This window comes from Oncorhynchus clarkii, chromosome 4 (assembly GCF_045791955.1).
Source record: "Oncorhynchus clarkii lewisi isolate Uvic-CL-2024 chromosome 4, UVic_Ocla_1.0, whole genome shotgun sequence".
In the NCBI taxonomy this organism is placed as follows: Eukaryota; Metazoa; Chordata; class Actinopteri; order Salmoniformes; family Salmonidae; genus Oncorhynchus; species Oncorhynchus clarkii.
In genome coordinates this window covers 8,734,565-8,761,791 of record NC_092150.1, presented here as the reverse complement: position 1 = coordinate 8,761,791, position 27,227 = coordinate 8,734,565, and the positions used below count along the sequence as shown (strand labels likewise).

General features: G+C 47.0%; 1 protein-coding gene across 1 annotated transcript in view; it reads right to left on the bottom strand.

Annotated features, from left to right (window-relative positions):
• LOC139406371 (unconventional myosin-IXAb-like) overlaps positions 1–27,227 on the bottom strand; it is a 263,450-nt gene that overhangs the window by 171,036 nt on the left and 65,187 nt on the right. Inside the window, exons 3-4 of the mRNA XM_071148904.1 lie at positions 6,591–6,685; positions 6,199–6,261 (exon numbers count right to left, since the gene is read on the bottom strand). Of these exons, the coding sequence (XP_071005005.1) occupies positions 6,199–6,261; positions 6,591–6,685 (158 nt within the window). The remainder of the gene's footprint in view (positions 1–6,198; positions 6,262–6,590; positions 6,686–27,227) is intronic.

The following is a 27,227-nucleotide window of genomic DNA, read 5'->3' as shown; positions in this document are numbered from 1 at the left end:
ATGTGGAGGCTGTATACAGGGGGTACCGGTACAGAGTCAATGTGGAGGCTATATACAGGGGGTACCGGTACAGAGTCAATGTGGAGGCTATATACAGGGGGTACCAGTACAGAGTCAATGTGGAGACTATATACAGGGGGTACCGGTACAAGGTCAATGTGGAGGCTATATACAAGGGGTACCGGTACAGAGTCAATGTGGAGGCTATATACAGGGGGTACCGGTACAGAGTCAATGTGGAGGCTATATACAGGGGGTACCGGTACAGAGTCAATGTGGAGACTATATACAGGGGGTACCGGTACAGAGTCAATGTGGAGGCTATATACAGGGGGTACCAGTACAGAGTCAATGTGGAGGCTATATACAGGGGGTACCAGTACAGAGTCAATGTGGAGGCTATATACAGGGGGTACCAGTACAGAGTCAATGTGGAGGCTATATACAGGGTGTTACGGTACAGAGTCAATGTGGAGGCTATATACAGGGTGTTGCGGTACAGAGTCAATGTGGAAGCTATATACAGGGTGTTACGGTACAGAGTCAATGTGGAGGTACAGGGGGTACCGGTACAGAGTCAATGTGGAGGCTATATACAGGGGGTACCAGTACAGAGTCAATGTGGAGACTATATACAGGGGGTATCGGTACAGAGTCAAATGTGGAGGCTACATACAGGGGGTACCGGTACAGAGTCAATGTGGAGGCTCTATACAGGGGGTACCAGTACAGAGTCAATGTGGAGGCTATATACAGGGGGTACCAGTACAGAGTCAATGTGGAGGCTATATACAGGGGGTACCAGTACAGAGTCAATGTGGAGGCTATATACAGGGGGTACCGGTACAGAGTCAATGTGGAGGCTATATACAGGGGGTACCGGTACAGAGTCAATGTGGAGGCTATATACAGGGGGTACCGGTACAGAGTCAATGTGGAGGCTCTATACAGGGGGTACCAGTACAGAGTCAATGTGGAGGCTATATACAGGGGGTACCGGTACAGAGTCAATGTGGAGGCTATATACAGGGGGTACCAGTACAGAGTCAATGTGGAGGCTATATACAGGGGGTACCGGTACAGAGTCAATGTGGAGGCTACATACAAGGGGTACCAGTACAGAGTCAATGTGGAGGCTATATACAGGGGGTACCGGTACAGAGTCAATGTGGAGGCTATATACAGGGTGTTACAGTACAGAGTCAATGTGGAGGCTATATACAGGGGGTACCGGTACAGAGTCAATGTGGAGGCTATATACAGGGGGTACCGGTACAGAGTCAATGTGGAGGCTATATACAGGGGGTACCAGTACAGAGTCAATGTGGAGGCTACATACAGGGGGTACCGGTACAGAGTCAATGTGGAGGCTATATACAGGGGGTACCGGTACAGAGTCAATGTGGAGGCTACATACAAGGGGTACCGGTACAGAGTCAATGTGGAGGCTATATACAGGGTGTTACGGTACAGAGTCAATGTGGAGGCTATATACAGGGGGTACCGGTACAGAGTCAATGTGGAGGCTATATACAGGGGGTACCAGTACAGAGTCAATGTGGAGGCTATATACAGGGGGTACCGGTACAGAGTCAATGTGGAGGCTATATACAGGGGGTACCAGTACAGAGTCAATGTGGAGGCTACATACAAGGGGTACCGGTACAGAGTCAATGTGGAGGCTATATACAGGGTGTTACGGTACAGAGTCAATGTGGAGGCTATATACAGGGGGTACCGGTACAGAGTCAATGTGGAGGCTATATACAGGGGGTACCAGTACAGAGTCAATGTGGAGGCTATATACAGGGGGTACCGGTACAGAGTCAATGTGGAGGCTATATACAGGGGGTACCAGTACAGAGTCAATGTGGAGGCTACATACAAGGGGTCTCTTAGGACGGTGTCAGTAATAGTCGGAGCCTGTAGAGACTCCATCTGCGGAACATATTACACACAACGAGAGGTTGTGTTTCCAGTGGGAAAGGAAACTATGAAACACTGCATTGTATGTCACGCCATAGAGTTGAAACCTGATTAGTGTGTGTGTGTGTGTGTGTGTGTGTGTCTGTGTGTGTGTCTGTGTGTCTGTGTGTCTGTGTGTGTGTGTCTGTGTCTGTGTGTGTCAGTGTGTGTGTCTGTGTGTGTGTGTGTGTGTGTTTTATAGGCACCCATGTCTAAAGGAGAAGGCTGGGAGGTCTGGTTTGAGTTTGAGCTCCTGTGCTGTCATCACGGTGACTTGAAAGCCTTAGTGACCAGCGGGGCCAAACTGAGACCTTGGGGATAAAATACCCACTGTTATAAACCTATTACCGCTATTGTGATTCACTGAGTCAGCAATGAACAGGGATTTGGTTGTTTTTTTAGGGTGGGGTGGAAGGGGCCGAGGTGTGTGTGTGCGCTGTGAAAGTACACATGCGTGCGTGCTCGTGAGGGTGTGAGCGTGCGTGTATATTTCATTGATCTTTATGAGTTAGATAAACAAATTGATTCGTCTTATTACAAATCGCATGTGAGGTGCATATATATATATATGCATATACGATCATTATCACCCCACTACAATGAAACATCGACAAAAATATGTAACTGTTTCGACACCCCCCCCCCCCCCCCCCCATCACCATGGTAATAGCCTATATAGAGTATATGATATCCCATAATCAACCATATATGTTATCTAATATGAATTCAACTTGAGGTTCAAAATATAACTCTACGCTTTGTTAACAACAATATAAACAACTTTGCTTTAACGTCAGAGCGATTATATTCTGGTCTATTGAGCAAGAGTATGAGGAAGAGTATCAGATATCCTGTGTGGTTTGAGGAAATTAAGTCGGCTTCTAGGTATCGAGGTTCAGCGAACAACTGAGGAGGAAAAGATAAGAAAGTTACCCGGAATATAATCTCTCTACCACGGGGATCACCTCAGTGGGCTAAGAGGGTCCCGTCCCTCAGATTGGAAGGTTAGTAGTTTGACTCCCTGTGTCGAGTCATACCAAAAAACTCAGAAGAAATTGACCCGATGCGTCTCTGTCTGGCACTCAGCATTAAGGAGATGGATTGGGGGTAAGGTCTTATGATAGACTAGCATCCTGTCCAGGAGGTGTACTGGTACATTGTATTGTACATCAAGCTGCCTCACGTTACAGAATCAGGAGATGATTTATAGGCCGTTAAGCCTTTTAGATACTGAATCAATATTAGATAACTTATAAGGTTGTTTATGGAACAATACATTTGATTTATATCTATTGCTATAATATACACTCACCAGACAGTTTATGATGTAAACCCATCTAGTACTGGGACCCCCTTTGCCTCCAGAACAGCCTGAATTATTTGGGGTATAGATTCTACAAGGTGTCGGATGTTGGTCCATGCTGACGCGATGACTTCACGGGTTTACTGCAGATTGGACGGCAGTACATTCACACTGCTAACAGCCCGTCATTATGCTCTATTGGGTTGAGGTCTGGGGGTCTGACCAGGAAACTGTCATGTTCCAGAATATGTTTTCCCACTCCTCATTTGTCCAGTGTTGGTGATGTCGTGCCCACTGGAGCCGCTTCTTCTTCTTGTTTTTAGCTGATAGGAGCGGAACCCGGTGATGTCGTGCCCACTGGCACCACTTCTTCTTCTTGTTTTTAGCTGATAGGAGCGGAACCCGGTGATGTCGTGCCCACTGGCACCACTTCTTCTTCTTGTTTTTAGCTGATAGGAGCGGAACCCGGTGATGTCGTGCCCACTGGCACCACTTCTTCTTCTTGTTTTTAGCTGATAGGAGCGGAACCCGGTGATGTCGTGCCCACTGGCACCACTTCTTCTTCTTGTTTTTAGCTGATAGGAGCGGAACCCGGTGATGTCGTGCCCACTGGCACCACTTCTTCTTCTTGTTTTTAGCTGATAGGAGCGGAACCCGGTGATGTCGTGCCCACTGGAGCCGCTTCTTCTTCTTGTTTTTAGCGGATAGGAGCGGAACCCGGTGATGTCGTGCCCACTGGAGCCGCTTCTTCTTCTTGTTTTTAGCGGATAGGAGCGGAACCCGGTGAGGTCGTCTGCTGCTCCCATCGGTGACAAGGATCGACGAGTTCCAAGATGTTGTCTGTTTGTGGCCCGCCTGTTAGCGTGCACGATTCTTGCCATTTCCCTTCGACTTCTCTCATCAACGAGCTGTTTTTGCCCACAGGACTGCCGCTGACTGGAAGTTTTTTGTTTGTTTGTCGCACCATTCTCAGTAACCCCTTGACACTGGCGTGCGTGAAATGCCCAGGAGGTTGGCCGTTTCTGAGATACTGGATACGGCGAAACCAACGATCATACCCCCGCTGAAAGTAGATTAGGTCACTCATTTTGCCCCTGTTAAATCAAACAGTAACTGAATGCCTCGATGCCTGCCTGTTTTATATGCAACATGACTCGTAGGAGTGATCCATTTTTGTGAACTAGGTAGTGTACCTAAAAAAACTGGCCAGTGAGTGAATTCGGAAAGTATTCAGACCCCTTGACATTTTCCAGTCTTATTCCAAAATGGATTAAATAAAAAAATAATTATCATCAATCTACAAACAATACACCCTAATGAAGAAGCAAAACATATATATATATATTTTTTTTAAATGTGTGAAAAAGTATTAATAATAAAAATGTGAAATATCACATTTACATAAGTATTCAGACCCTTTACTCAGTACTTTGTTGAAGCACCTTTGGCAACGATTACAGCCTCGAGTCGTCATGGGTATGACTGGACAAGCTTGGCACACCTGTATTTGGGGAGTTTTTCCCATTCTTCTCTGCAGATCCTCTCAAGCTCTGTCAGGTTGGATGGGGAGCGTCGCTGCACAGCTATTTTCAGGTCTCTCTAGAGATATTCGATTTGGGTTCAAGTTCGGGCTCTGGCTAAGCCACTCAAGGATATTCAGAGACTTGTCCCAAAGCCACTCCTGCGTCGCCTTGGCTGTGAGCTTAGGGTCGTTGTCCGATTGGAAGGTGAACCTTCAGTCCTGAGTGCTCTTCATCCAGGATCTCTCTGTACTCTGCTCCGTTCATCTTTCCCTCAATCCTGACTAGTCTCCCAGTCCCTTTCACTGAAAAACATCCCCAAAGGATGATGCTGTCACCAACATGCTTCACCGTAGGAATGGTTCAGGTTTACTCCAGATGTGACACTTGGTATTCAGGCCAAAGAGTTGGTTTCATAAGATATGAAAATCTTGTTTCTCGTGGTCTGAGAGTCCCTACGGTACCTTTTGACAAACTCCAAGCAGGCTGTCATGCGCCTTTTACAGAGGAGTGGCTTCCGTCTGGCCACTCTACCATAAAGGCCTGATTGGTGGAGTGCTGCAGAGATAGTTGTCCTTCTGGAAGATTCTCCCATCTGCACAGAGGAACTCCGGAGCTCTGTCAGAGTGACCATTGGGTTCTTGGTCACCTCCCTGACCAAGGCCCTTCTCACCCATTTGCTCAGTTTGGCCGGGCGATAAGCTCTAGGAAGAGTCTCATAGCAAAGAGTCTGAATACTTATATAAATAAGGTATCAGGTTTTAATTTCTAAAAACCTGTTTTTGCTTTGTCATTATGGGGTATTGTGTGTAGATTGATAAGGATTTTTTTTATTTAATCCATTTTAGAATAAGGCTGTAACGTAACAAAATGTGGAAGAAGTGAAGGGGTCTGAATACTTTCCAAATGCTCTGTATATTTATTGAATATTATATGAATCCTATAAATTAAAATGACAGATTTGGGTGATTAGTTTTATTTCTCAGGGATCAAATAATACTTAAACAAAAGAATGTTTCTGGAATGCTTATCGTATCTGTTTCTAACTCGAGAAACGATTTCAGAACCATCTGCGATAATAGGTCTCACGGCTGGTAATTTCCGAAGGAACTGTATGAAGGTCTTTTATATATATCTCTTTATTTAACTAGGCAAGTCAGTTCAGAAAAAAATCTCATTTACAATAACGGCCTACCCCGGCCAAACCCGGACAACACTGGGCCAATTGTGTGCCGGGCCCTATAGGACTCCCAATCACGGCCGGGTGAGATACAGCCTGGATTCGAACCAAAGCGACTTACAGTCATGCGTGAATCATTTCTCTCTCCATATGGGTGGTCTCGGGAATCTAACCCACTATCCTGGCACTGCTCTACCAAGACAGAAAACAGTTTTCTAATTCTCCCTCACCTTTCATTGTGCTCCTGGTAGACCAGGCGTGACTTCTCCAGTAGGTACTTCTCCACATATGCTCTGTCAACACAGGAATGACTTTAGACAAGAGACACTTTCTACAGAGTTTCGAACAGAGACACAGATGGAAACAGAGACACAGATGGAAACAGAGACACAGAGGGAAAGAGAGACACAGAGTGAGAGAGAGACACAGAGGGAGAGAGAGACACAGAGGGAGAGAGAGACACAGAGGGAGAGAGAGACACAGAGGGAGAGAGAGACACAGAGGGAGAGAGAGACACAGAGGGAGAGAGAGACACAGAGGGAGAGAGAGACACAGAGGGAGAGAGGAATGAAAGAGGAAGGAAGGTCCAGACGGATAAAGGAGGTGTAGCGGTCTCTCTCACCCTCGGACGGTGCCACTCTCCTGGTAGTTGACCTGGATGAACTTCCCAAAACGGCTGGAGTTGTCGTTGTGAGCCGTCTTGGCGTTCCCGAATGCCTGGAGAGAAGAGGAGATACATTTAGGACTATTTAAAAATCGTTGTACATGTGAGGAAATACAATCATTTCAAAAGAAAGGTAAAAGGCTATCAAAAAAAAAGTAAATAAATTACAATTACAATGAATGCAGAAAAACACACCACTGAGCTGTAACGTCATGACAAAGGTTGAACTAACAGAACCCTGATGAAGACCACTTCCTGTCAAAGCATTGGTACATAAATTATTCCATCGGAGCCACTAGTGTACGGAGCCACTAGTGTTCGGAGCCACTAGTGTACGGAGCCACTAGTGTACGGAGCCACTAGTGTACGGAGCCACCAGTGTACGGAGCCACCAGTGTACGGAGCCGCCAGTGTACGGAGCCACCAGTGTTCGGAGCCGCCAGTGTTCGGAGCCGCCAGTGTACGGAGCCGCCATTGTTCGGAGCCACCAGTGTACGGAGCCAATAGTGTTCGGAGCCACTAGTGTACGGAGCCACTAGTGTACGGAGCCACTAGTGTACGGAGCCACTAGTGTACGGAGCTAGTGTACGGAGCCACTAGTGTACGGAGCCAACCAACCAAGTAAACAACCAACCAACCAAGTAACCAACCAACCAAGTAACCAAGTAACCAACCAACCAACCAAGTAACCAACCAACCAAGTAACCAACCAACCAACCAAGTAACCAACCAACCAACCAACCAAGTAACCAACCAACCAACCAACCAACCAACCAACCAAGTAACCAACCAACCAACCAAGTAACCAACCAACCAACCAACCAAGTAACCAACCAACCAACCAAGTAACCAAGCCAGTTTTATTCTGAATTGGCCCCTGAAACATAGGGAGGGAGAGACAGAGAGCGAGAGAGAGACAACGAGAGAGATAGAGACAGCGAGAGAGAGATACATACAGAGAGAGACCGAGAGAGAGATACATACAGAGAGACAGAGAGAGACAGAGAGAGAGAGAGATACATACAGAGAGACAGAGAGAGAGACAACGAGACAGCGAGCGAGAGATGCATACAGAGAGACAGAGAGAGAGAGAGAGATACATACAGAGACAGAGAGAGACAGAGAGAGACAGAGAGAGAGATACATACAGAGACAGAGAGAGAGAGACAAAGAGAGCGAGAGAGACAGAGAGAGAGAGAGGGAGACAGAGAAAGGGAGACAGAGAGAGACAGTGAGAGAGACAGCGAGAGAGAGACAGAGAGAGAGAGAGAGAGACAGAGAGACGGAGACAGAGAGAGACAGGGAGAGCGAGAGAGACCGCGAGAGAGAGATACATACAGAGAGACAGAGAGCGAGAGAGAAAGACAGAGAGAGACCGCGAGAGAGAGATACATACAGAGAGAGAGAGCGAGAGAGACAGCGAGAGAGAGAGATACAGAGAAACAGAGAGAGAGAGAGACACAGCGAGACAGTGAGAGAGACAGAGAGAGAGAGAGCGAGCGAGACAGCAGGCGATTACACTCCAGTCAGCACAGACCCAGACAACAGTCCAGTACAACAACACCCAGCCACATAATAATACACCCAGCACACCCTAGACCTTCTGTCTGAGGACCAACTACCCAGCTACATAATAATATACCCAGCACACCCTAGACCTTCTATCTGAGGACCAACTACCCAGCCACATAATAATATCCCCAGCGCCCTAGACCTTCTATCTGAGGACCAACTACCCAGCCACATAATAATACCCCCAGCCACATAATAATACACCCAGCACACCCTGGACCTTCTATCTGAGGACCAACTAGGTTCACCCACCCAGCACACCCTGGACCTTCTGTCTGAGAACCAACTAGGTTCACCCACCCAGCACACCCTGGACCTTCTGTCTGAGGACCAACTAGGTTTACCCACCCAGCACACCCTAGACCTTCTGTCTGAGGACCAACTAGGGTCACCCAGCCACATAATAATATACCCAGCACACCCTAGACCTTCTATCTGAGGACCAACTACCCAGCCACATAATAATATACCCAGCACACCCTAGACCTTCTGTCTGAGGACCAACTATCCAGCCACATAATAATACACCCAGCGCACCCTAGACCTTCTATCTGAGGACCAACTAGGTTCAACCACCCAGCACATCCTAGACCTTCTATCTGAGGACCAACTAGGTTCACCCACCCAGCACACCCTAGAACTTCTGTCTGAGGACCAACTAGGTTCACCCACCCAGCACACCCTAGACCTTCTGTCTGAGGACCAACTAGGTTCACCCACCCAGCACACCCTAGACCTTCTGTCTGAGGACCAACTAGGTTCACCCAGCCACATAATAATACACACAGGCACAAACCACCTGAGAACACAGCAGGTAAGGGTGGCAGCACTGAAGGGAGTGATTGATCTACTTTCCCAACGCACAAGTGGTTATCTCCATCCTGCTACCACGAAAAGACTACCATACAGCAGGTAAACGCAGGGTGACTGTGCCTCAAAACCAAATGTTTACCTGGCCTCTATGACCAGGTCCACCTCTACAAGGCAGCAGTACCCACCTTCGCCTGGAATCTAAAGGACATCGCTCTCAAACGCAACCCCAACACTTCACACAGGAGCAACAGATCAATAGACACCCCGCCCAGACCAGCAAGACACTCTCCCAGACCTGCGGAAGCCCCCCCCCCCCCCCCCCCCGGACCTACACATAGAGGACCCACGCCGAGAGGACCTACATCCAGAGACCACAACACCACCAGCCACATCCACACCCCAACCAATCAACACCCCCCCCCCAAGTCAACCAATCCCACACCCCAATTAGGCCCCCTCAAATCAGATCTTTGCCCCTCCTGCCCACCCCATGCACCCCACAAAAAGGGCCTCAACATGGAAGTCACACATACGCCCAGGCCGTGAGCGGACAAACAGGCCCAACCCCCCACTCTTACACTAGCCCAAGCCAATGGAATGTACCAGATGCTCAGCAGGCTCTAATCACACTTACTGGTCTGAGGCCAAACCACACGACCAGCAACATTGGACACTTTATGGAACACAAAGCCTTGAATATCTCATCCTGGAATATCCAAGGCCTGAGGTCATCTGCTTTTGGCCTAAAGAGCAGGTACCTGGACTTCATCAAATAAATCAGAAATACAGACATTGTCATCCTACAAGAAACCTGGTATAGAGGAGACAGACCCACTGGTTGCCCTCTAGGTTACAGAGAGCTGGTAGTCCCATCCACCAAACTACCAGGTGTGAAACAGGGGAGGGACTCAGGGGGTATGCTAACTTGGTAAAGAGCAGACCTAACTCACTCCATTAAATTCATCAAAACAGGAACATTTTACATCTGGCTAGAAATTAATTCAGAAATGACCTCAACAGAGAAAAAGGTTCTCATGTGTGCTACCTATATCCCCCCCAATAGAATCCCCATACATTAACGATGAGAGCTTCATTAAATAGTACCCACAAAACACCAGTCTCAACGTCAACAGCGAAGAGACGACTCCGAGATGCTGGCCTTCTAGGCAGAGTTGCAAAGAAAAAGCCACATCTCAGACTGGCCAATAAAAATAAAAGATTAAGATGGGCAAAAGAACACAGACACTGGACGGAGGAACTCTGCCTCAGAACAACAGTTTTCAGCTGTGCTAACATAACTGCAAAAGGGTTTTCTAATGATCAATTAGCCTTTTAAAATGATAAACTTGGATTAGCTAACACAACGTGCCATTGGAACACAGGAGTGATGGTTGCTGATAATGGGCCTCTGTATGCCTATGTAGATATTCCATTAAAAATCAGCTACTATAGTCATTTACAACATTAACAATGTCTACACTGTATTTCTAAACAATTTAATGTTATTTTAATAGACAACATTTTTGTTGCTTTTCTTTCAAAAACAAGGATATTTCTAAATGACCCCAAATATCTGAACGGTAGTGTATATAGTCAATGGTAGGCTTCGAGGGGACTCCTTTGGTAGGTACACATATAGCTCATCTCTTGGCAGTAGTTCTGTAGACTACTTTATCCCTGACCTCAACCCAGCATCTCTTAGAGCGTTCACAGTCCGTCCACTGACACCCCTATCAGACCACAGCAAAATAACACTCTTACTTGAACAGAGCTATGGTCAACCATGAGGCATCAAAGCCAAAGGAACTGAAACATTTTAACAAATGCTTAAGGAAAGGAATGTGGAAATCTACCCAAAAAACTATTATGCAACAACAAATGCAATGGTTTGATGAAGAATGCAAACACCTAAGAAAGAAATTGAGAAACCTATCCAACCAAAAACATAGAGACCCGGAAAACCTGAGCCTACCCCTTCACTATGGTGAATCACTAAAACAATACAGAAATACACAACGGAAAAAGAAGGAACAGCACATCAGAAATCAGCTCAATGTAATTGAAGAATCCATAGAATCTAACCACTTCTGGGAGAATTGGAAAACTCTAAACAAACAACAACACAAAGAGTTATCTACAGTATCCACAATGGATAAACCACTTCTCCAATCTTTTTGGCTCTATAACAAAGAACAAACTTATTAGATCATATTAGAGACACATATTTCCCTCAGATTGCACAGACCCACAAAGAATTCGATAACAAATCCAATATTGATAAACTCCCATATCTACTGGGTGAAATACCAGTGTGCCATCACAGCAGAAAAGGGCCACCAGTGAAGAACAAACACTTTTGTATATTATCTACTTCACTGCTTTGGCAATGTTAACATATGTTACCCATGCCAATAAAGCTCTTAAACTAAACTAAACTACAGACACAGACACAGACACAGACACAGAGACAGAGACAGAGACAGAGACAGACAGACAGACAGACAGACAGACAGACAGACAGACAGACAGACAGACAGAGAGAGAGAGAAACAAACAGGGAGTCAGACAGCTAGCTCTCTCATAGCAGGAAGTTCATATGGTAGGCTAAAGGACTAAATCCTGGGGTCAACAGCTCTCAGGGGTGGTTATGAGAACAGCTCTTAGGGGTGGTTGTGAGAACAGCTCTCAGGGGTGGTGTGAGTGTGTATGTGTGTGGCTGAGGAGCATGTCCTCACATTTTATATTTTGCGAGTGTACAGTATGTGCGTGTGGCATGTGGCCGACGCGTGTTCACATGCTTGTACTTGTACTTGTACGTGTGTGTGAACAATGAGTGGGGCTGAGTCACAATGGGTTAGCTCCAAAAAAACATTCACCTCCACTGGGACCAGAGAGGAAAACACATGATCACTGTACCGTACTGGTATCTACTCTGCATTGTCTGTGTATGTTTTGCTTGTGTGTGTGTATATATATATATATATATATATATATATATATATATATATATATATATATATATATATATATATATATATATGTGTGTGTGCATGTACACTGAGTAATACCAAACATTAAGTAATAATGTAACATTAGTAATACCAAACATTAAGGACACCTGCTCTTTCCATGAAAGGCAAAGTGGGATACCTGGTCAGTTGTACAACTAAATGCCTTCAACTGAAATGTGTCTTCCACATTTAACTCAACCCCTCTGAATCAGAGAGGTGGGAGGGGGGGGGGGGGGGCTGCCTTAATTGATATCCACGTCTTACGGCGCCAGGGGAACAGTGGGTTAACTGCCTTGTTCAGGGGAACAGTGGGTTAACTGCCTTGTTCAGGGGAACAGTGGGTTAACTGCCTTGTTCAGGGGAACAGTGGGTTAACTGCCTTGTTCAGGGGAACAGTGGGTTAACTGCCTTGTTCAGGGGAACAGTGGGTTAACTGCCTTGTTCAGGGGAACGGTGGGTTAACTGCCTTGTTCAGGGGAACGGTGGGTTAACTGCCTTGTTCAGGGGAACGGTGGGTTAACTGCCTTGTTCAGGGGAACGGTGGGTTAACTGCCTTGTTCAGGGGAACAGTGGGTTAACTGCCTTGTTCAGGGGAACAGTGGGTTAACTGCTTTACTCAGGGGAACAGTGGGTTAACTGCCTTGTTCAGGGGAACAGTGGGTTAACTGCCTTGTTCAGGGGAACAGTGGGTTAACTGCCTTGTTCAGGGGAACAGTGGGTAAACTGCCTTGTTCAGGGGAACAGTGGGTTAACTGCCTTGTTCAGGGGAACAGTGGGTTAACTGCCTTGTTCAGGGGAACAGTGGGTTAACTGCCTTGTTCAGGGGAACAGTGGGTTAACTGCCTTGTTCAGGGGAACAGTGGGTTAACTGCCTTGTTCAGGGGAACAGTGGGTTAACTGCCTTGTTCAGGGGAACAGTGGGTTAACTGCCTTGTTCAGGGGAACGGTGGGTTAACTGCCTTGTTCAGGGGAACAGTGGGTTAACTGCCTTGTTCAGGGGAACAGTGGGTTAACTGCCTTGTTCAGGGGAACAGTGGGTTAACTGCCTTGTTCAGGGGAACAGTGGGTTAACTGCCTTGTTCAGGGGAACAGTGGGTTAACTGCCTTGTTCAGGGGAACAGTGGGTTAACTGCCTTGTTCAGGGGAACAGTGGATTAACTGCCTTGTTCAGGGGAACAGTGGGTTAACTGCCTTGTTCAGGGGAACAGTGGGTTAACTGCCTTGTTCAGGGGAACAGTGGGTTAACTGCCTTGTTCAGGGGAACAGTGGGTTAACTGATTTGTTCAGGGGAACAGTGGGTTAACTGCCTTGTTCAGGGGAACAGTGGGTTAACTGACTTGTTCAGGGGAACGGTGGGTTAACTGCCTTGTTCAGGGGAACAGTGGGTTAACTGCCTTGTTCAGGGGAACGGTGGGTTAACTGCCTTGTTCTGGGGAACAGTGGGTTAACTGCCTTGTTCAGGGGAACAGTGGGTTAACTGCCTTGTTCAGGGGAACAGTGGGTTAACTGCCTTGTTCAGGGGAACAGTGGGTTAACTGCCTTGTTCAGGGGAACAGTGGGTTAACTGCCTTGTTCAGGGGAACAGTGGGTTAACTGCCTTGTTCAGGGGAACAGTGGGTTAACTGCCTTGTTCAGGGGAACAGTGGGTTAACTGCCTTGTTCAGGGGAACAGTGGGTTAACTGCCTTGTTCAGGGGAACAGTGGGTTAACTGATTTGTTCAGGGGAACAGTGGGTTAACTGATTTGTTCAGGGGAACAGTGGGTTAACTGCCTTGTTCAGGGGAACAGTGGGTTAACTGCCTTGTTCAGGGGAACAGTGGGTTAACTGCCTTGTTCAGGGGAACAGTGGGTTAACTGTCTTGTTCAGGGGCAGAACAACTGATTTTTACCTTGTCAGCTCGGGGGTTTCGATCCAGCAAACTTTCGATTACTGGCCCAATGCTCTAACCACTAGGATACCTGCCGCATAACAGACTGACCAGGTGAAAGCTATGATCCCTTTTTGATGTCACTTGTTAAATCCATTTCAATCGGTGTAGATGAAGGGAAGGAGACAGGTTAAAGAAGGATTTATAAGCCTTGAGACAATTGAGACATGGATTGTGTATGTGTGCCATTCAGAGGGTGAATGGGCAAGCCACAAGATTGAAGTTACTTTGAACTGGGTAGTAGGTGCCAGGCGCACCGGTTTGTGTCAAGAACTGCAACGCTGCTGGGTTTTTCACGGTCAAAAGTGTCCTGTGTGTATCAAGAATGATCCACCACTCAAAGGTCATCCAGCCAACTTGACACAACTATGGGAAGCATTGCAGTCCAAATGGGCCAGCAGCCCTATGGAACCGTTTCAACACATGGTAGAGTCCATGCCCCGACGAATTGTGGCTGTTCTGAGGGCTAATGTTTTGTACACTCAGCGTACATGTGTCTGTGTAACGGCAGTGCTCTACTAGCCAGCACTACATTAGCTCAGTCATTGAAGCCCCGAGGGCTGTTCCACGCTGTCACTTGGTGTTAGCCTGTTAGCATGACTGCCGCTGCAGAAAGAGCACAATTTCACACCCTCTGAGCGCACTGCGGTGGCTCTGGTGTAAGGGGTGTCGGTGAGTAGCGTCGAGGGGACAGGGAGAGCAGGATTGATTCTGACTCGCTAATTAGCCTGTCCATTACTAGACTGCGGCTAACGCTAGTGTACCTTCAGTGCCTAACTGCGGCTAACATCAAGCCCTGTCCTGGCTAGAATCATTTGCTAGCTAGGTGCTATTGGTTCCAACTCATTCTGCCCATACTCTTCTTCTCCTAGCCTCGTTTCCACATCGAACGTCCTTGGAAAACAGTGACAGGTGACCTAGCGGCTTGACAAATGCCGCCAATGCACCGTAACCACCCATTCATAACACCCACTGTTTGAATGAAGCTGCAAGTCCCTAAAATGATCGATGTTGGCTGCCTCCACATGTAAAAGCCTGCCAGTTTGTTGAGCCTGATAGTTTATGCCTCTGTGGGTATCCAGGTCAAAGCTGGAGGCCTGCTGGGGGATTGGGAGTGACTCACGCCCCTCAAGCTGAGAGGTGAAAACCCCTGTGGTTCAGAGTCCTAACCACCCTCTGCCACTCTACCTCACAGGAAACCACTCTGACTGTAGACAGGAAGCCACTCTACCTCACAGGAAGACATTTAGACTGTAGACATAAAAACACTCAGACTGTAGACAGGAAGCCACTCTGACTGTAGACAGGAAGCCACTCTGACTGTAGACAGGAAGCCACTCTGACTGTAGACAGGAAGCCACTCTGACTGTAGACAGGAAGCCACTCTGACTGTAGACAGGAAGCCACTCTGACTGTAGACAGGAAGCCACTCTGACTGTAGACAGGAAGCCACTCTGACTGTAGACAGGAAGCCACTCTGACTGTAGACAGGAAGCCACTCTGACTGTAGACAGGAAGCCACTCTGACCGTGGACAGGAAACCACTCTGACAGTGGACAGGAAACCACTCTGACTGTAGAGCATTCAGACACAATATGAGGAAAACGGGTTTTCAATAAAACTACTGTGTTGATTTACTTTATAATGCATCATAGATATGTATGGTTATGTAGACTCCAATCTCTTGGGTGGAAGTGCATTGTATAAAGCCAGAGAAACATATTACTCATGTCTGACTTGGGACAAACCAGTGGAGGGAACACACCCACAATAAGTACTGTTAGGCTCTAACGCTCACACACACACACACACACACACACACACACACACACACACACACACACACACACACACACACACACACACACACACACACACACACACACACACACACACACACACACACACACACACACACACACACACACACACACACACACACACACACACAGGTGGTAAACACTATGAACATTTTCTGCCTCATTAGCGTTGTGGTATGTGTGTGCTCGTCCGCAAGTGCATGTCTGTCCCAGTGTCTACATGTCTGTCCCAGTGTCTACATGTCTGTCCCAGTGTCAGAGTGTCTACATGTCTGTCCCAGTGTCAGAGTGTCTACATGTCTCATCCCTAACACCACATTACATTGATGACATCAGCTAATACACAAACATATGCAACGGAACACGCACTCACTCACTCACACAGCCTTATTTGAGAGAGCGAGAGAGAGAGAGAGAGAGAGAGAGAGAGAGAGACAGAGACAGAGACAGAGAGAGACAGAGAGAGAGAGAGAGAGAGAGAGAGAGATAGAGGGCGGGTGAGAAAGAACTAGAAAAAAATATGAAGCCCAAGTTGTTAGAGGTTAGTCTGACTTGGGAGTTCTCTTCAAATTAAAGCCTTCCGGGTTCAAAGTCATTAGTCTGAACTGTGCTACAATTAAACAGATCAGAAGGCTCATTTAAACATAAATGCTTACAGTTTTTTCCGATTGCTAAACGACAGTGGACACAACTGGAGTCACATGTGCAAAACTCTAACTACAGTCTGCACAGCAGCAGTTAATGTGGACCAAACTCTAGTTCGTTTTTCATTGCTTGAACACAGTTTTCAAAACTCTACACACTTATCCCATGACTTTAACCACAACCTGCACAACACTGTGGATTTACAGCACTTTGTTCAAATGCTAACACACTGCTGTCAAAACTGTGAACCACACATTCAAAACGGAATAGATTTCAGCCTTGTGCCTTTCAAACACTGCTGATTGCAATTTCAGCTGAAAGGCAAAGCAGGTGTCTTGTTTTAGACTTGTTAGTGAACACACACATATTACAGTAGATATAGGTAGAGCTCAGAAAGACTCATTTTGGAAATGGAACAAGGAAGATGGGTTCGTGGAGGGAGAAGGGTGGCAGGGAGAGGGCGGATGCGTGGCGGAAGACAAAGAGCTGTTATTTCAGATGAAATAAGGGCTACACTTATAGACCATGTTGTGAACCATGGTCTCTCATTGAGAGAGGCAGGGTTGAGGGTGCAACCCAATCTGCAAAGATCCACAGTGGCATCTGTAATGCGAATTTTCCATCATGCAAACAGGTGAGAGTTACATCCTTACAGTAAATGAAAACATTACAGGAATCTATTTTGTCTTGCAATTATAGAATATTTACACAGATATATATTTTACAGTAAGTTTGACTGTAAAATATATTTTTACAACAGGACCCAAAGGCTGCCCCCAACAGGGGGAAGAGGAAAAATATGTTCAGATGCGCAGGAAAATGCTATTGTTGACATGGTTGTTGTCAACAATGCAATAAAACTGCGGGAGATTCAAGATAGAGTTCTGGCTGATAATGATATATTTGAAAATGTTAATTCTGTCAGCACAACAACTATTGCTCGAGTCCTAAAGAAACACCAAGTTACAATGAAACAGTTATACACTGTACCGTTCGAGAGAAACAGTGAACGGGTAAAAGAGCAAAGATACCAATATGTCCAGGTAAGACGTCTGAGGTTACGTACACAGCTATACAAAATATTTACAGTAAAAAAAAACACTAGCTTTTCTACAGTAAAACTGTGCACTTACTCTTTTTCAGAGAGTAATGGAGGTGGAAGCACTGGAAAGACCACATTCATTTGTATTTATCGATGAAGCTGGATTTAACCTTGCCAAAACACGGCGCAGAGGAAGGAATGTTATAGGTCAAAGGGCCACTGTGGAGGTTCCAGGCCAAAGGGGGGGAAATATCACCATGTGTGCTGCAATGGCCAATGATGGTTTGCTTCTCAACACACCACTTATTGGCCCATACAACACAGAAAGGCTTATAGCTTTCCTAGAACAGCTCTATGCTCAGCTAGTGCCAGCAGAACAGGGGGAGCCAGTAAGAAACCCCCAAGTTTTTGTCATAGTTTGCGATAACGTTGCTTTTCACCACTCTGCAGCTGTCACAGATTGGTTTGCAGCACATCACAGATTTATGGTTTTGTACCTGCCTGCATATTCACCATTCCTCAACCCAATAGAGGAGTTTTTCTCTGCCTGGAGGTGGAAAGTGTTTGGTCACCACCCACATGACCAAATGTCTCTTTTGGAAGCCATGCGTGCCGGATGTGAGGACACGAGTCCAGAGGACTGCCAGGGATGGATAAGGCACTCCAGAAGGTTCTTCCCCAGGTGCATGGCAAGAGAAAACATTAGATGTGATGTTGAAGAAAACCTGTCGCCTGATGCTAGAGAGAGGCAGGATTAGCCCCTCAATTATTTGTTCGAATTACAGTATGTACTTTTAGTTTCTACCTTTTTTTTCTCATTACTGTAATTCCGTAAATTACTACAGACTATTGAAGCAAACTGCTAATTTTCATTTACCTTAAAGAATTGTTATGTTCTAAAAATTTTAATAAATCATGTGAAAGAATGTCACTCTTTTCTTTGAAGAAAATATTACTTTGTATGAAGTCACTGAAATTGTTCAAACTGTAAAGATGAAAAGTTTGTATTTTCTGTATTGGTGTTTGATGCTAGTGTTTTTACTCTCAGTGTGTTCTGAGTGACAGTGTGTGTTATCTCAGTGAAGGTTGTGCATAGTGTTTGGCTGCACTGAGCGTGTTTTGAGCCATGTGTTAAAAGTTGTGTTGCTTGGAATGAGTTTTGCAGGTGATGTGAACTGTTTAGCTCAGGTGACTGTTGGTAGTGCAGACTGTAGTTAGAGTTTTGCACATGTGACTCCAGTTGTGCCCACTGTCATTTAGCAATCGAAAAAAACTGTAATTACAAGCCCTTAACCAACAATGCTTTATGAAGTTAAGAAATGCATTCTGGTAATCTGTCTGGCCCTGCGGCCTTGTGAATGTTGACCTGTTTAAAGGTCTTACTCACATCGGCTACAGAGAGTGTGATCACACAGTCATCCGGAGCAGCTGGTGCTCTCATGCATGTTTCAGCGTTACTTGCCTCGAAGCGAGCATAGAAGTAATTTAGCTCGTCTGGTAGGCTCGTGTCACTGGGCAGCTCGTGGCTGTGCTTCCCTTTGTACAGTGGTTCCTCCTATAAAAATTGCGTTATACTGCAGCACACCTTGCGGGCTGCTGCAGAATTCTACGGCACGTTATTTAACTGTCAGCCATTTTCACCATTAAAGCGAGTTAGTGCTAGTTTGACCACCAGAGCGCAGCTTTGAGAAGCATTTGATAGTGTTCAATATTGGCATTACTAGAGATGTTATTTTTTGTTGTAAGAACATAGTATATGGGATCGATTAAGAAATGTAGCTTAATTAATTTGATTAATATTATGGTGTTTCTATTCCAAGAAAAGCAAAAAATGAAACCCTCAGGGTTTGGAACGGAAAATATGGCTAAGGGGCATTTTCACACCCTAATTGTAGTCTAACCAATACCCAAACGGAGATTCAGTGAAAATAAAAATCTCAATCCCAGAACAATAGCAAAGGACCTTGTGAAGATGCTGGAGGAAACAGGTACAAAAGTGTCTATATCCACAGTAAAACGAGTCCAATATCGACATAACCTGAAAGGCAGCTCAGCTAGGAAGAAGCCACTGCTCCAAAACCGCCATAAAAAAAAACAGACTATTGTTTGCAACTGCACAAGGGGACAAAGATCGTCCTTTTTGGAGAAATGTCTTCTGGTCTGATGAAACAAAAATAGAACTGTTTGACCATAACGACCATCCATATGTTTGGAGGGAAAAGGGGGAGTCTTGCAAGCCGAAGAACACCATCCCAACCGTGAAGCACAGGGTGGCAGCATCATGTTGTGGGGGTGTCTTGCTGCAGGAGGGATTGCTGCACTTCACAAAATAGATGTCATCATGAGGGAGGAAAATTATGTGGATATATTGCAGCAACATCTCAAGACATCAGTCAGGAAGTTAAAGCTCGGTCGCAAATGGGTCTTTCAAATGGACAATGACCCCAAGCACACTTCCACATTTGTGGCAAAGTCAAGGTAATGGAGTGGCCATCACAAAGCCCTGACCTCAATCCTATAGAAGATTTGTGGTCAGAACTGACAAAGCGTGCGCGAGCAAGGAGGCCTACAAACCTGACTCAGTTACACCAGCTCTGTCAGGAGGAATGGGCCAAAATTTACCCAACTTATTGTGGGAAGCTTGTGGAAGGCTAGCCGAAACGTTTGACCCAAGTTAAACAATTTCAAGGCAATGCTACCAAATACTAATTGATTGTATGTAAACGTCTGACCCACTGGGAATGTGATGAAAGAAATAACAGCTGAAATAAATAATTCTCTCTAGTATTATTCTGACATTTCCCATTAAATATCAGGAATTGTGAAAAACTGAGTTTAAATATATTTGGCTAAGGTGTATATAAACTTCTGACTTCAACTGTATATTCAATATAGAGATAAGATGTGATAAAATGAAGCTCAGTAGTGTGTGTGGCCTCCACGTGCCTGTATGACCTCCCTACAACGCCTGGGCATGCTCCTGATGAGGTGGCGGATGGTCTCCTGAGGGATCTCCTCCCAGACCTGGACTAAAGCATCCGCCAACTCCTGGACAGTCTGTAGTGCAACGTGGCGTTGGTGGATGGAGCGAGACATGATGTCCCAGATGTGCTCAATTGGATTCAGGTCTGGGGAACGGGCGGGCCAGTCCATAGCCTCAATGCCTTCCTCTTACAGGAACTGCTGACACACTCCAGCCACATGAGGTCTAGCATTGTCTTTTGCATTAGAAGGAACCCCTGGCCAACCACACCAACATATGGTCTCACAAGGGGTCTGAGGATCTCATCTTGGTACCTAACTGCAGTCAGGCTACCTCTGGCGAAGACATGGAGGGCTGTGCGGCCCCCCAAAGAAATGCCACCCAACACCATGACTGACCCACCACCAAACCGGTCATGGTGGAGGATGTTGCAGGCAGCAGAACGTTCTCCACGGCGTCTCCAGACTGTTACATGTGCTCAGTGTGAACCTGCTTTCATCTGTGAAGAGCACAGGGCGCCAGTGGCGAATTTGCCAATCTTGGTGTTCTCTGGCAAATGCCAAACGTCCTGCACGGTGTTGGGCTGTAAGCACAACCCCCACCTGTGGACGTTGGGCCCTCATACCACCCTCATGGAGTCTGTTTCTGACAGACACATGCACATTTGTGGCCTGCTGGAGGTCATTTTGCAGGGCTCTGGCAGTGCTCCTCCTTCTCCTCCTTGCACAAAGGCGGAGGTAGCGGTCCTGCTGCTAGGTTGTTGCTCTTCTACGGCCTCCTCCACGTCTCCTGATGTACTGGCCTGTCTCCTGGTAGCGCCTCCATGCTCTGGACACTACGCTGACAGACACAGCAAACCTTCTTGCCACATCTCGCATTGATGTGCCATCCTGGATGAGCTGCACTACCTGAGCCACTTGTGTGGGTTGTAGACTCTGTCTCATGCTACCACTAGAGTGAAAGCACCTCCAGCATTCTAAAGTGACCAAAACATCAGCCAGGAAGCATAGGAACTGAGAAGTGGTCTGTAGTCCCCACCTGCAGAACCACTCCTTTATTGGGGGTGTCTTGCTAAATGCCTATAATTTCCACCTGTTGTCTATTCCATTTGCACAACAGCATGTGGAATTTATTGTCAATCAGTGTTGCTTCCTAAGTGGACAGTTTGATTTCACAGAAGTGTGATTGACTTGGAATTACATTGTGTTGTTTAAGTGTTCCCTTTATTTTTTTAAGCAGAGTATATTGTCATGCAAGAAAAATTCACAGCCTGCTACGCTTGTGAAAAACAGAGTTAATAATATGTCAGCCATCTCCTTCAGCGCCATTATTACCTATTCAGAATCTTTCAGTGGATACCTCTAACTACCAACTGTTTTAGAATCTTTCAGTGGATACCTCTAACTACCAACTGTTTTACAATCTTTCAGTGGATACCTCTAACTACCAACTGTTTTAGAATCTTTCAGTGGATACCTCTAACTACCAACTGTTTTAGAATCTTTCAGTGGATACCTCTAACTACCAACTGTTTTAGAATCTTTCAGTGGATACCTCTAACTGCCAAGCATTTTAGAATCTTTCAGTGGATACCTCTAACTGCCAAGCGTTTTAGAATCTTTCAGTGGATACCTCTAACTGCCAAGCGTTTTAGAATCTTTCAGTGGATACCTCTAACTGCCAACCGTTTTAGAATCTTTCAGTGGATACCTCTAACTGCCAACCGTTTTACAATCTTTCAGTTTATAACTAACTACCAACCGTTTTACAATCTTTCAGTTTATAACTACCTACCAACTGTTTGAGAATATTTCAGTGGATACCTCTAACTACCATCTAAACCACGTGTGGCTTTCTTTCAGGAGAATGACATCACATTCCTTTGGTAGCAGGTGCCGGCCTTCTCCAGATGGTAGGTTTGGGTGTGTGTGTGTGTGTGTGTTTGTTTTGGCTACATTGCCCTGCCAGTGTTTCCTGTTCGGGCGCAAAAGATCACACAGCGCACACACACACATACGAGCAGGTGCTTTTCTGGAGTTTTGCCCTGTGGCGGCATGCTGTAACGTTCAAAAACAGTGATGACTGACAAGGGCGTGTGTGTGGATGCGTTCTGACGTGTGCTTGCGTTACACACATTCAGGTGCACAGAATTAATTGCCTGGGTGGAAGAGACTAAGAGATGTAAAACACTGAATAAGGCCAGTGTTTTCTCCTGGTGGGGTGAATGAGCACTGTGACATGTCTACTCCTCTCCTCCCCTGAAAGAAGGACTTTGAAGGACTGGGATGAGCCCTGCACTCCTCTAATGGGGAAGAGAACTAACTGACAATAAGTAGAGGTCACCGTGAGGCCTCCTCATAGAAAAGATAGGCTGTGTTCTAGTATAATAGAAATAATATGGTTTATATAGCAGGGCAGAAAAACTCCTTAGTTACATCTGGCAGTCACAACGCGCACGTACACACAGCCACTGTGTTAATCAGCTCTGTGAGTGTAACCCATGAGTTCACCTGCCCACAAATGTGGGGCTGTCTCTCTGTGCCCTCTCAGCCATGGCTTCCACACACACACACACGTAGTAACTAGCGTTTAGCATCATGGGGTAGTCACTAGCGGTTAGCATCACGGGGTAGTCACTAGCGGTTAGCATCACGGGGTAGTCACTGGCGGTTAGCATCACGGGGTAGTCACTAGCGGTTAGCATCACGGGGTAGTCACTAGCGGTTAGCATCACAGGGTAGTCACTAGCGGTTAGCATCACGGGGTAGTCACTGGCGGTTAGCATCACGGGGTAGTCACTGGCGGTTAGCATCACGGGGTAGTTACTAGCGCTTCACGATGACTCTATCGGATATGGCCGAGCCATAGCTATTGACATTAGGCTCCACATCAATTGATAGGGGTAGACACTCAAGACTCTAATGATGACGTACTCAGTATTTGTAATACATTAGCAAAAATGTCTAAAAACCAGTTTTTGGTTTGTCATTATGGAGTGTTGTGTGTAGATTGATCAGCTGATATCTCAAAGTGCTGTACAGAAACCCAGCCTAAAACCCCAAACAGCAAGCAATGCAGGTGTAGAAGCACAGTGGCTAGGAAAAACTCCCTAGAAAGGCCAAAACCTAGAAAGAAACCTAGAGAGGAACCAGACTATGAGGGGTGGCCAGTCCTCTTCTGGCTCTACCAGGGTGGAGATTATAACAGAACATGGTCAAGATGTTAAAATGTTCATAAATGACCAGCATGGTCAGCATGGCTTAAGCCTGATGAATTGACGGTGTTAAATGAGGCCTCTCCTCCTGGTTACACTAGTGACCATATCTCCCACACATCCCGCAAAGGTGGAGGTGTTGCTGACATTAATGATAGCAAATTTCAATTTACAAAAAAAAAAATGACTGCGTTTTCGTCTTTTGAGCTTCTAGTCATGAAATCTATGCAGCCTAATCGGTCACTTTTTATAGCTACTGTTTATAGGCCTCCCGGGCCTTATACAGCGTTCCTTACTGAGTTCCCTGAATTCCTATCGGACCTTGTAGTCATGGCAGATAATATTCACATTTTTGGTGACTTTAATATTCACATGGAAAAGTCCACAAACCCACTCCAAAAGGCTTTCGGAGCCATCATCGACCCAGTGGGTTTTGTCCAACATGTCTCTTGGCCTACTCACTGCCAGTCATACTCTGGATCTAGTTTTGTCCCGTGAGTCATGCCCTGACCTAAAACACCCAGAGGGCTCTCTATGGTCAGGGCGTGACAGTACCCCCCCCCCCAAAGGTGCGGACTCCGACCGGAAAACCTGAAACCAGATGGGGAGGGTTAGGGTGGGCAACTAGCGTCGGTGGCGGCTCCGGTGCGGGATGTAGCATCCGCTCAGACCGCAGATCCTGCCATGAAGCCGGGCTGAACGCCGTGCCCGGACTGGGCATCGGCGCAGTGGAAGGCTCCGGCCATGGCACTGGCGCAGGAAGCTCCGGGCCGTGGACCTTTACTGGAAGCTCCGGGCCGTGGACCTTCACTGGAAGCTCCGGGCCGTGGACCATCACTGGAGGCTCTGAACCCTGAACCGTCGCTGGAGGTTCGGGCTGTAGACCGTCGCTGGAGACTCCGGACTGTACACACGCACTGGACGAGTGCGGGGAGCTGGCACAGGATGTACCGGGCTGGGGAGACGAACTGGAGGCCTGGTGCGTGGAGCTGGCACATGTTTCATCGGACTGATGACAAGCTCTTCAGGGCGAGCCGGCACAGGCCGTACCGGGCTGGGGAGGCGCACTGGAGGCCTGGTGCGTGGAGCCGGAACAAGTTTCACTGGACTGATGACACGATCTTCAGGGCGAGTGCGGGGAGCCGGCACAGGACGTACCAGGCTGGGGAGGCACACTGGAGACCTGGTGCGGGGAGCCGGCACAGTACGTACCGGGCTGGGAAGGCGCACTGGAGGCCTGGTGCGTGGAGCCGGCACAGGACGTACCAGGCTGGGGAGGCGCACTGGAGACCTGGTGCGTGGAGCCGGCACAGGTTGCACCGGACTGATGACACGCTCTTCAGGGCGAATGCACTGCAGAACATCTCTCATAACCAACATCTCTCTCCGATCTCCCTCCTCCAATTGCTCCATCGACTCCCAGACGGTCTCTGGCTCTCGCCTCGGCTCAGCCGACCGCCCCTTGTGCTCCCCCCCAAAAAAACCTTGGGCTGTTTGTGGCCGTGGGCCCGGGCGTCGTCGATGTTCTTCTATACCCCTTGGCGACTACCGCCAAGGAAGGGTCTCGCATCCACCCAGTATTTCCTCCCATGTCCAACTCTCCTTTACCTCCTGGGCACGCTGCTTGGTCCTGTAGTGGTGGGATATTCTGCCACGTCCGTCAAATAAATGAGTGGATCAAGGCGCAGCATGACTGGAGTTCCACATATTTATTACAGTGAAACTTCAAAACAACAAAGAATATCTTATATGCATATCTTATACAACTACAAATACCTAGGTGTCTGGTTAAATTGTTATCTCTCCGTCCAGATTCACATTACGCATCTCCAATCTCGGTCTCGACCTTTAAGTCTTTATTGAAGACTCATCTCTTCAGTAGGTCCTATGATTGAGTGTAGTCTGGCCCAGGGGTGTAAAGGTGAACGGAAAGGCACTGGAGCGACGAACCGCCCTTGCTGTCTCTACCTGGCCGGTTCCCCTCTCTCCACTAGGATTCTCTGCCTCTAACCCTTTTACGGGGGCTGAGTCACTGGCTTACTGGTGCTCTTCCATGCCATCCCTAGGAGGGGTGCGTCACTTGAGTGGGTTGAGTCACTGGCGTGATCTTCCTGTTCGGGTTGGTGCCCCCCTCGGGTTCATGCCATGGGGGAGGTTTTCGTGGGCTATACTCAGCCTTGTCTCAGGGTAGGAGGTTGGTGGTTGACGATATCCCTCTAGTAGTGTTGGGGCTATGCCTTGGCAAAGTGGGTGGGGTTATATCCTGCCTGTTTGGCCCTGTCTGGGGGTATTGTCGGACAGGGCCACAGTGTCTCCCGACCCCTTCTGTCTCAGCCTCCAGTATTTATGCCGCAATAGTTTACGTGTCGGGGGGCTAGGGTCAGTCTGTTATATCTGGAGTATTTCTCCTGTCTTATTCGGTGTCCTGTGTGAATTTAAGTATGCTCCCTCTAATTCTCTTCCTCTCTTTTTCTCTCTCTCTCTCTCTTTCTCTCTCTCTTCTCTCGGAGGACCTGAGCCCTAGGACCATGCCTCAGGACTACTCGGCATGATGACTCCTTGCTGTCCCCAGTCCACCTGGTCAGGCTGCTGCCCCAGTTTCAACTGTTCTGCCTTTGGCTATGGAACCCTGACCTGTTCACTGGACGTGCTACCTGTCCCAGACCTGCTGTTTGGACTCTCTCTCTCTCCCGCACCTGCTGTCTCTATGAATGATCGGCTATGAAAAGCCAACTGAGGTTTAATCCTAAGGTTGTATTCACTACATCCATTGTGATTATTATTATCTGACCCGGTCATCTATGAACGTTTGAACATCTTGGCCATGTTCTGTTATAATCTCCACCCGGCACAGCCAGAAGAGGACTGGCCACCCCTCAGAGCCTGCTTCCTCTAGGTTTTTTTCCTAGGTTCTGGCTTTTCTAGGGAGTTTTTCCTAGCCACTGTGCTTCTACACCTGCATTGCTTGCTGTTTGGGGTTTTAGGCTGGGTTTCTGTACACCACTTTGTGACATCAGCTGGGCTTTATAAATACATTGGATTGATTGATTGAATACTTTCTGAAGGCACTGTATGATGGTCATTTATATTTAATTTGATTTTTTTATTTAACCTTTATTTAACTAGGCAAGTCAGTTAAGTCACAAATTCTTATTTTCAATGAAGGCCTACCAAGGCCAAACCCGGACGACGCTGGGACAATTGTGCCCCGGCCCTATGGGACTCCCAATCACGGCCCGGTTGTGATACAGCCTGGAAACTAACCAGGGTCTGTAGTGACGCCTATATCAGTGAGACGGAGTGCCTTAGACCGCTGCATCACTCGGAAGCATAGAAAACCGTAACACACTCATACTTGGTACTTAGGCTTTGTGTATCCTCCAAAACATGGGGCGTGTGCCACAATTCTGTCAGAGAAAATAGTGGCATTCGCCCCGTCATTGGAACAAGTTCTCCTATTAGCTCATCTCTGATGTGCAAAACCGCACCCAAAGAGCAACATGGCATAGTAGAGGTATGGGTAGCCTGGGGGTAACTTCACATAGCAGAGGTATGGATAGCCTGGTG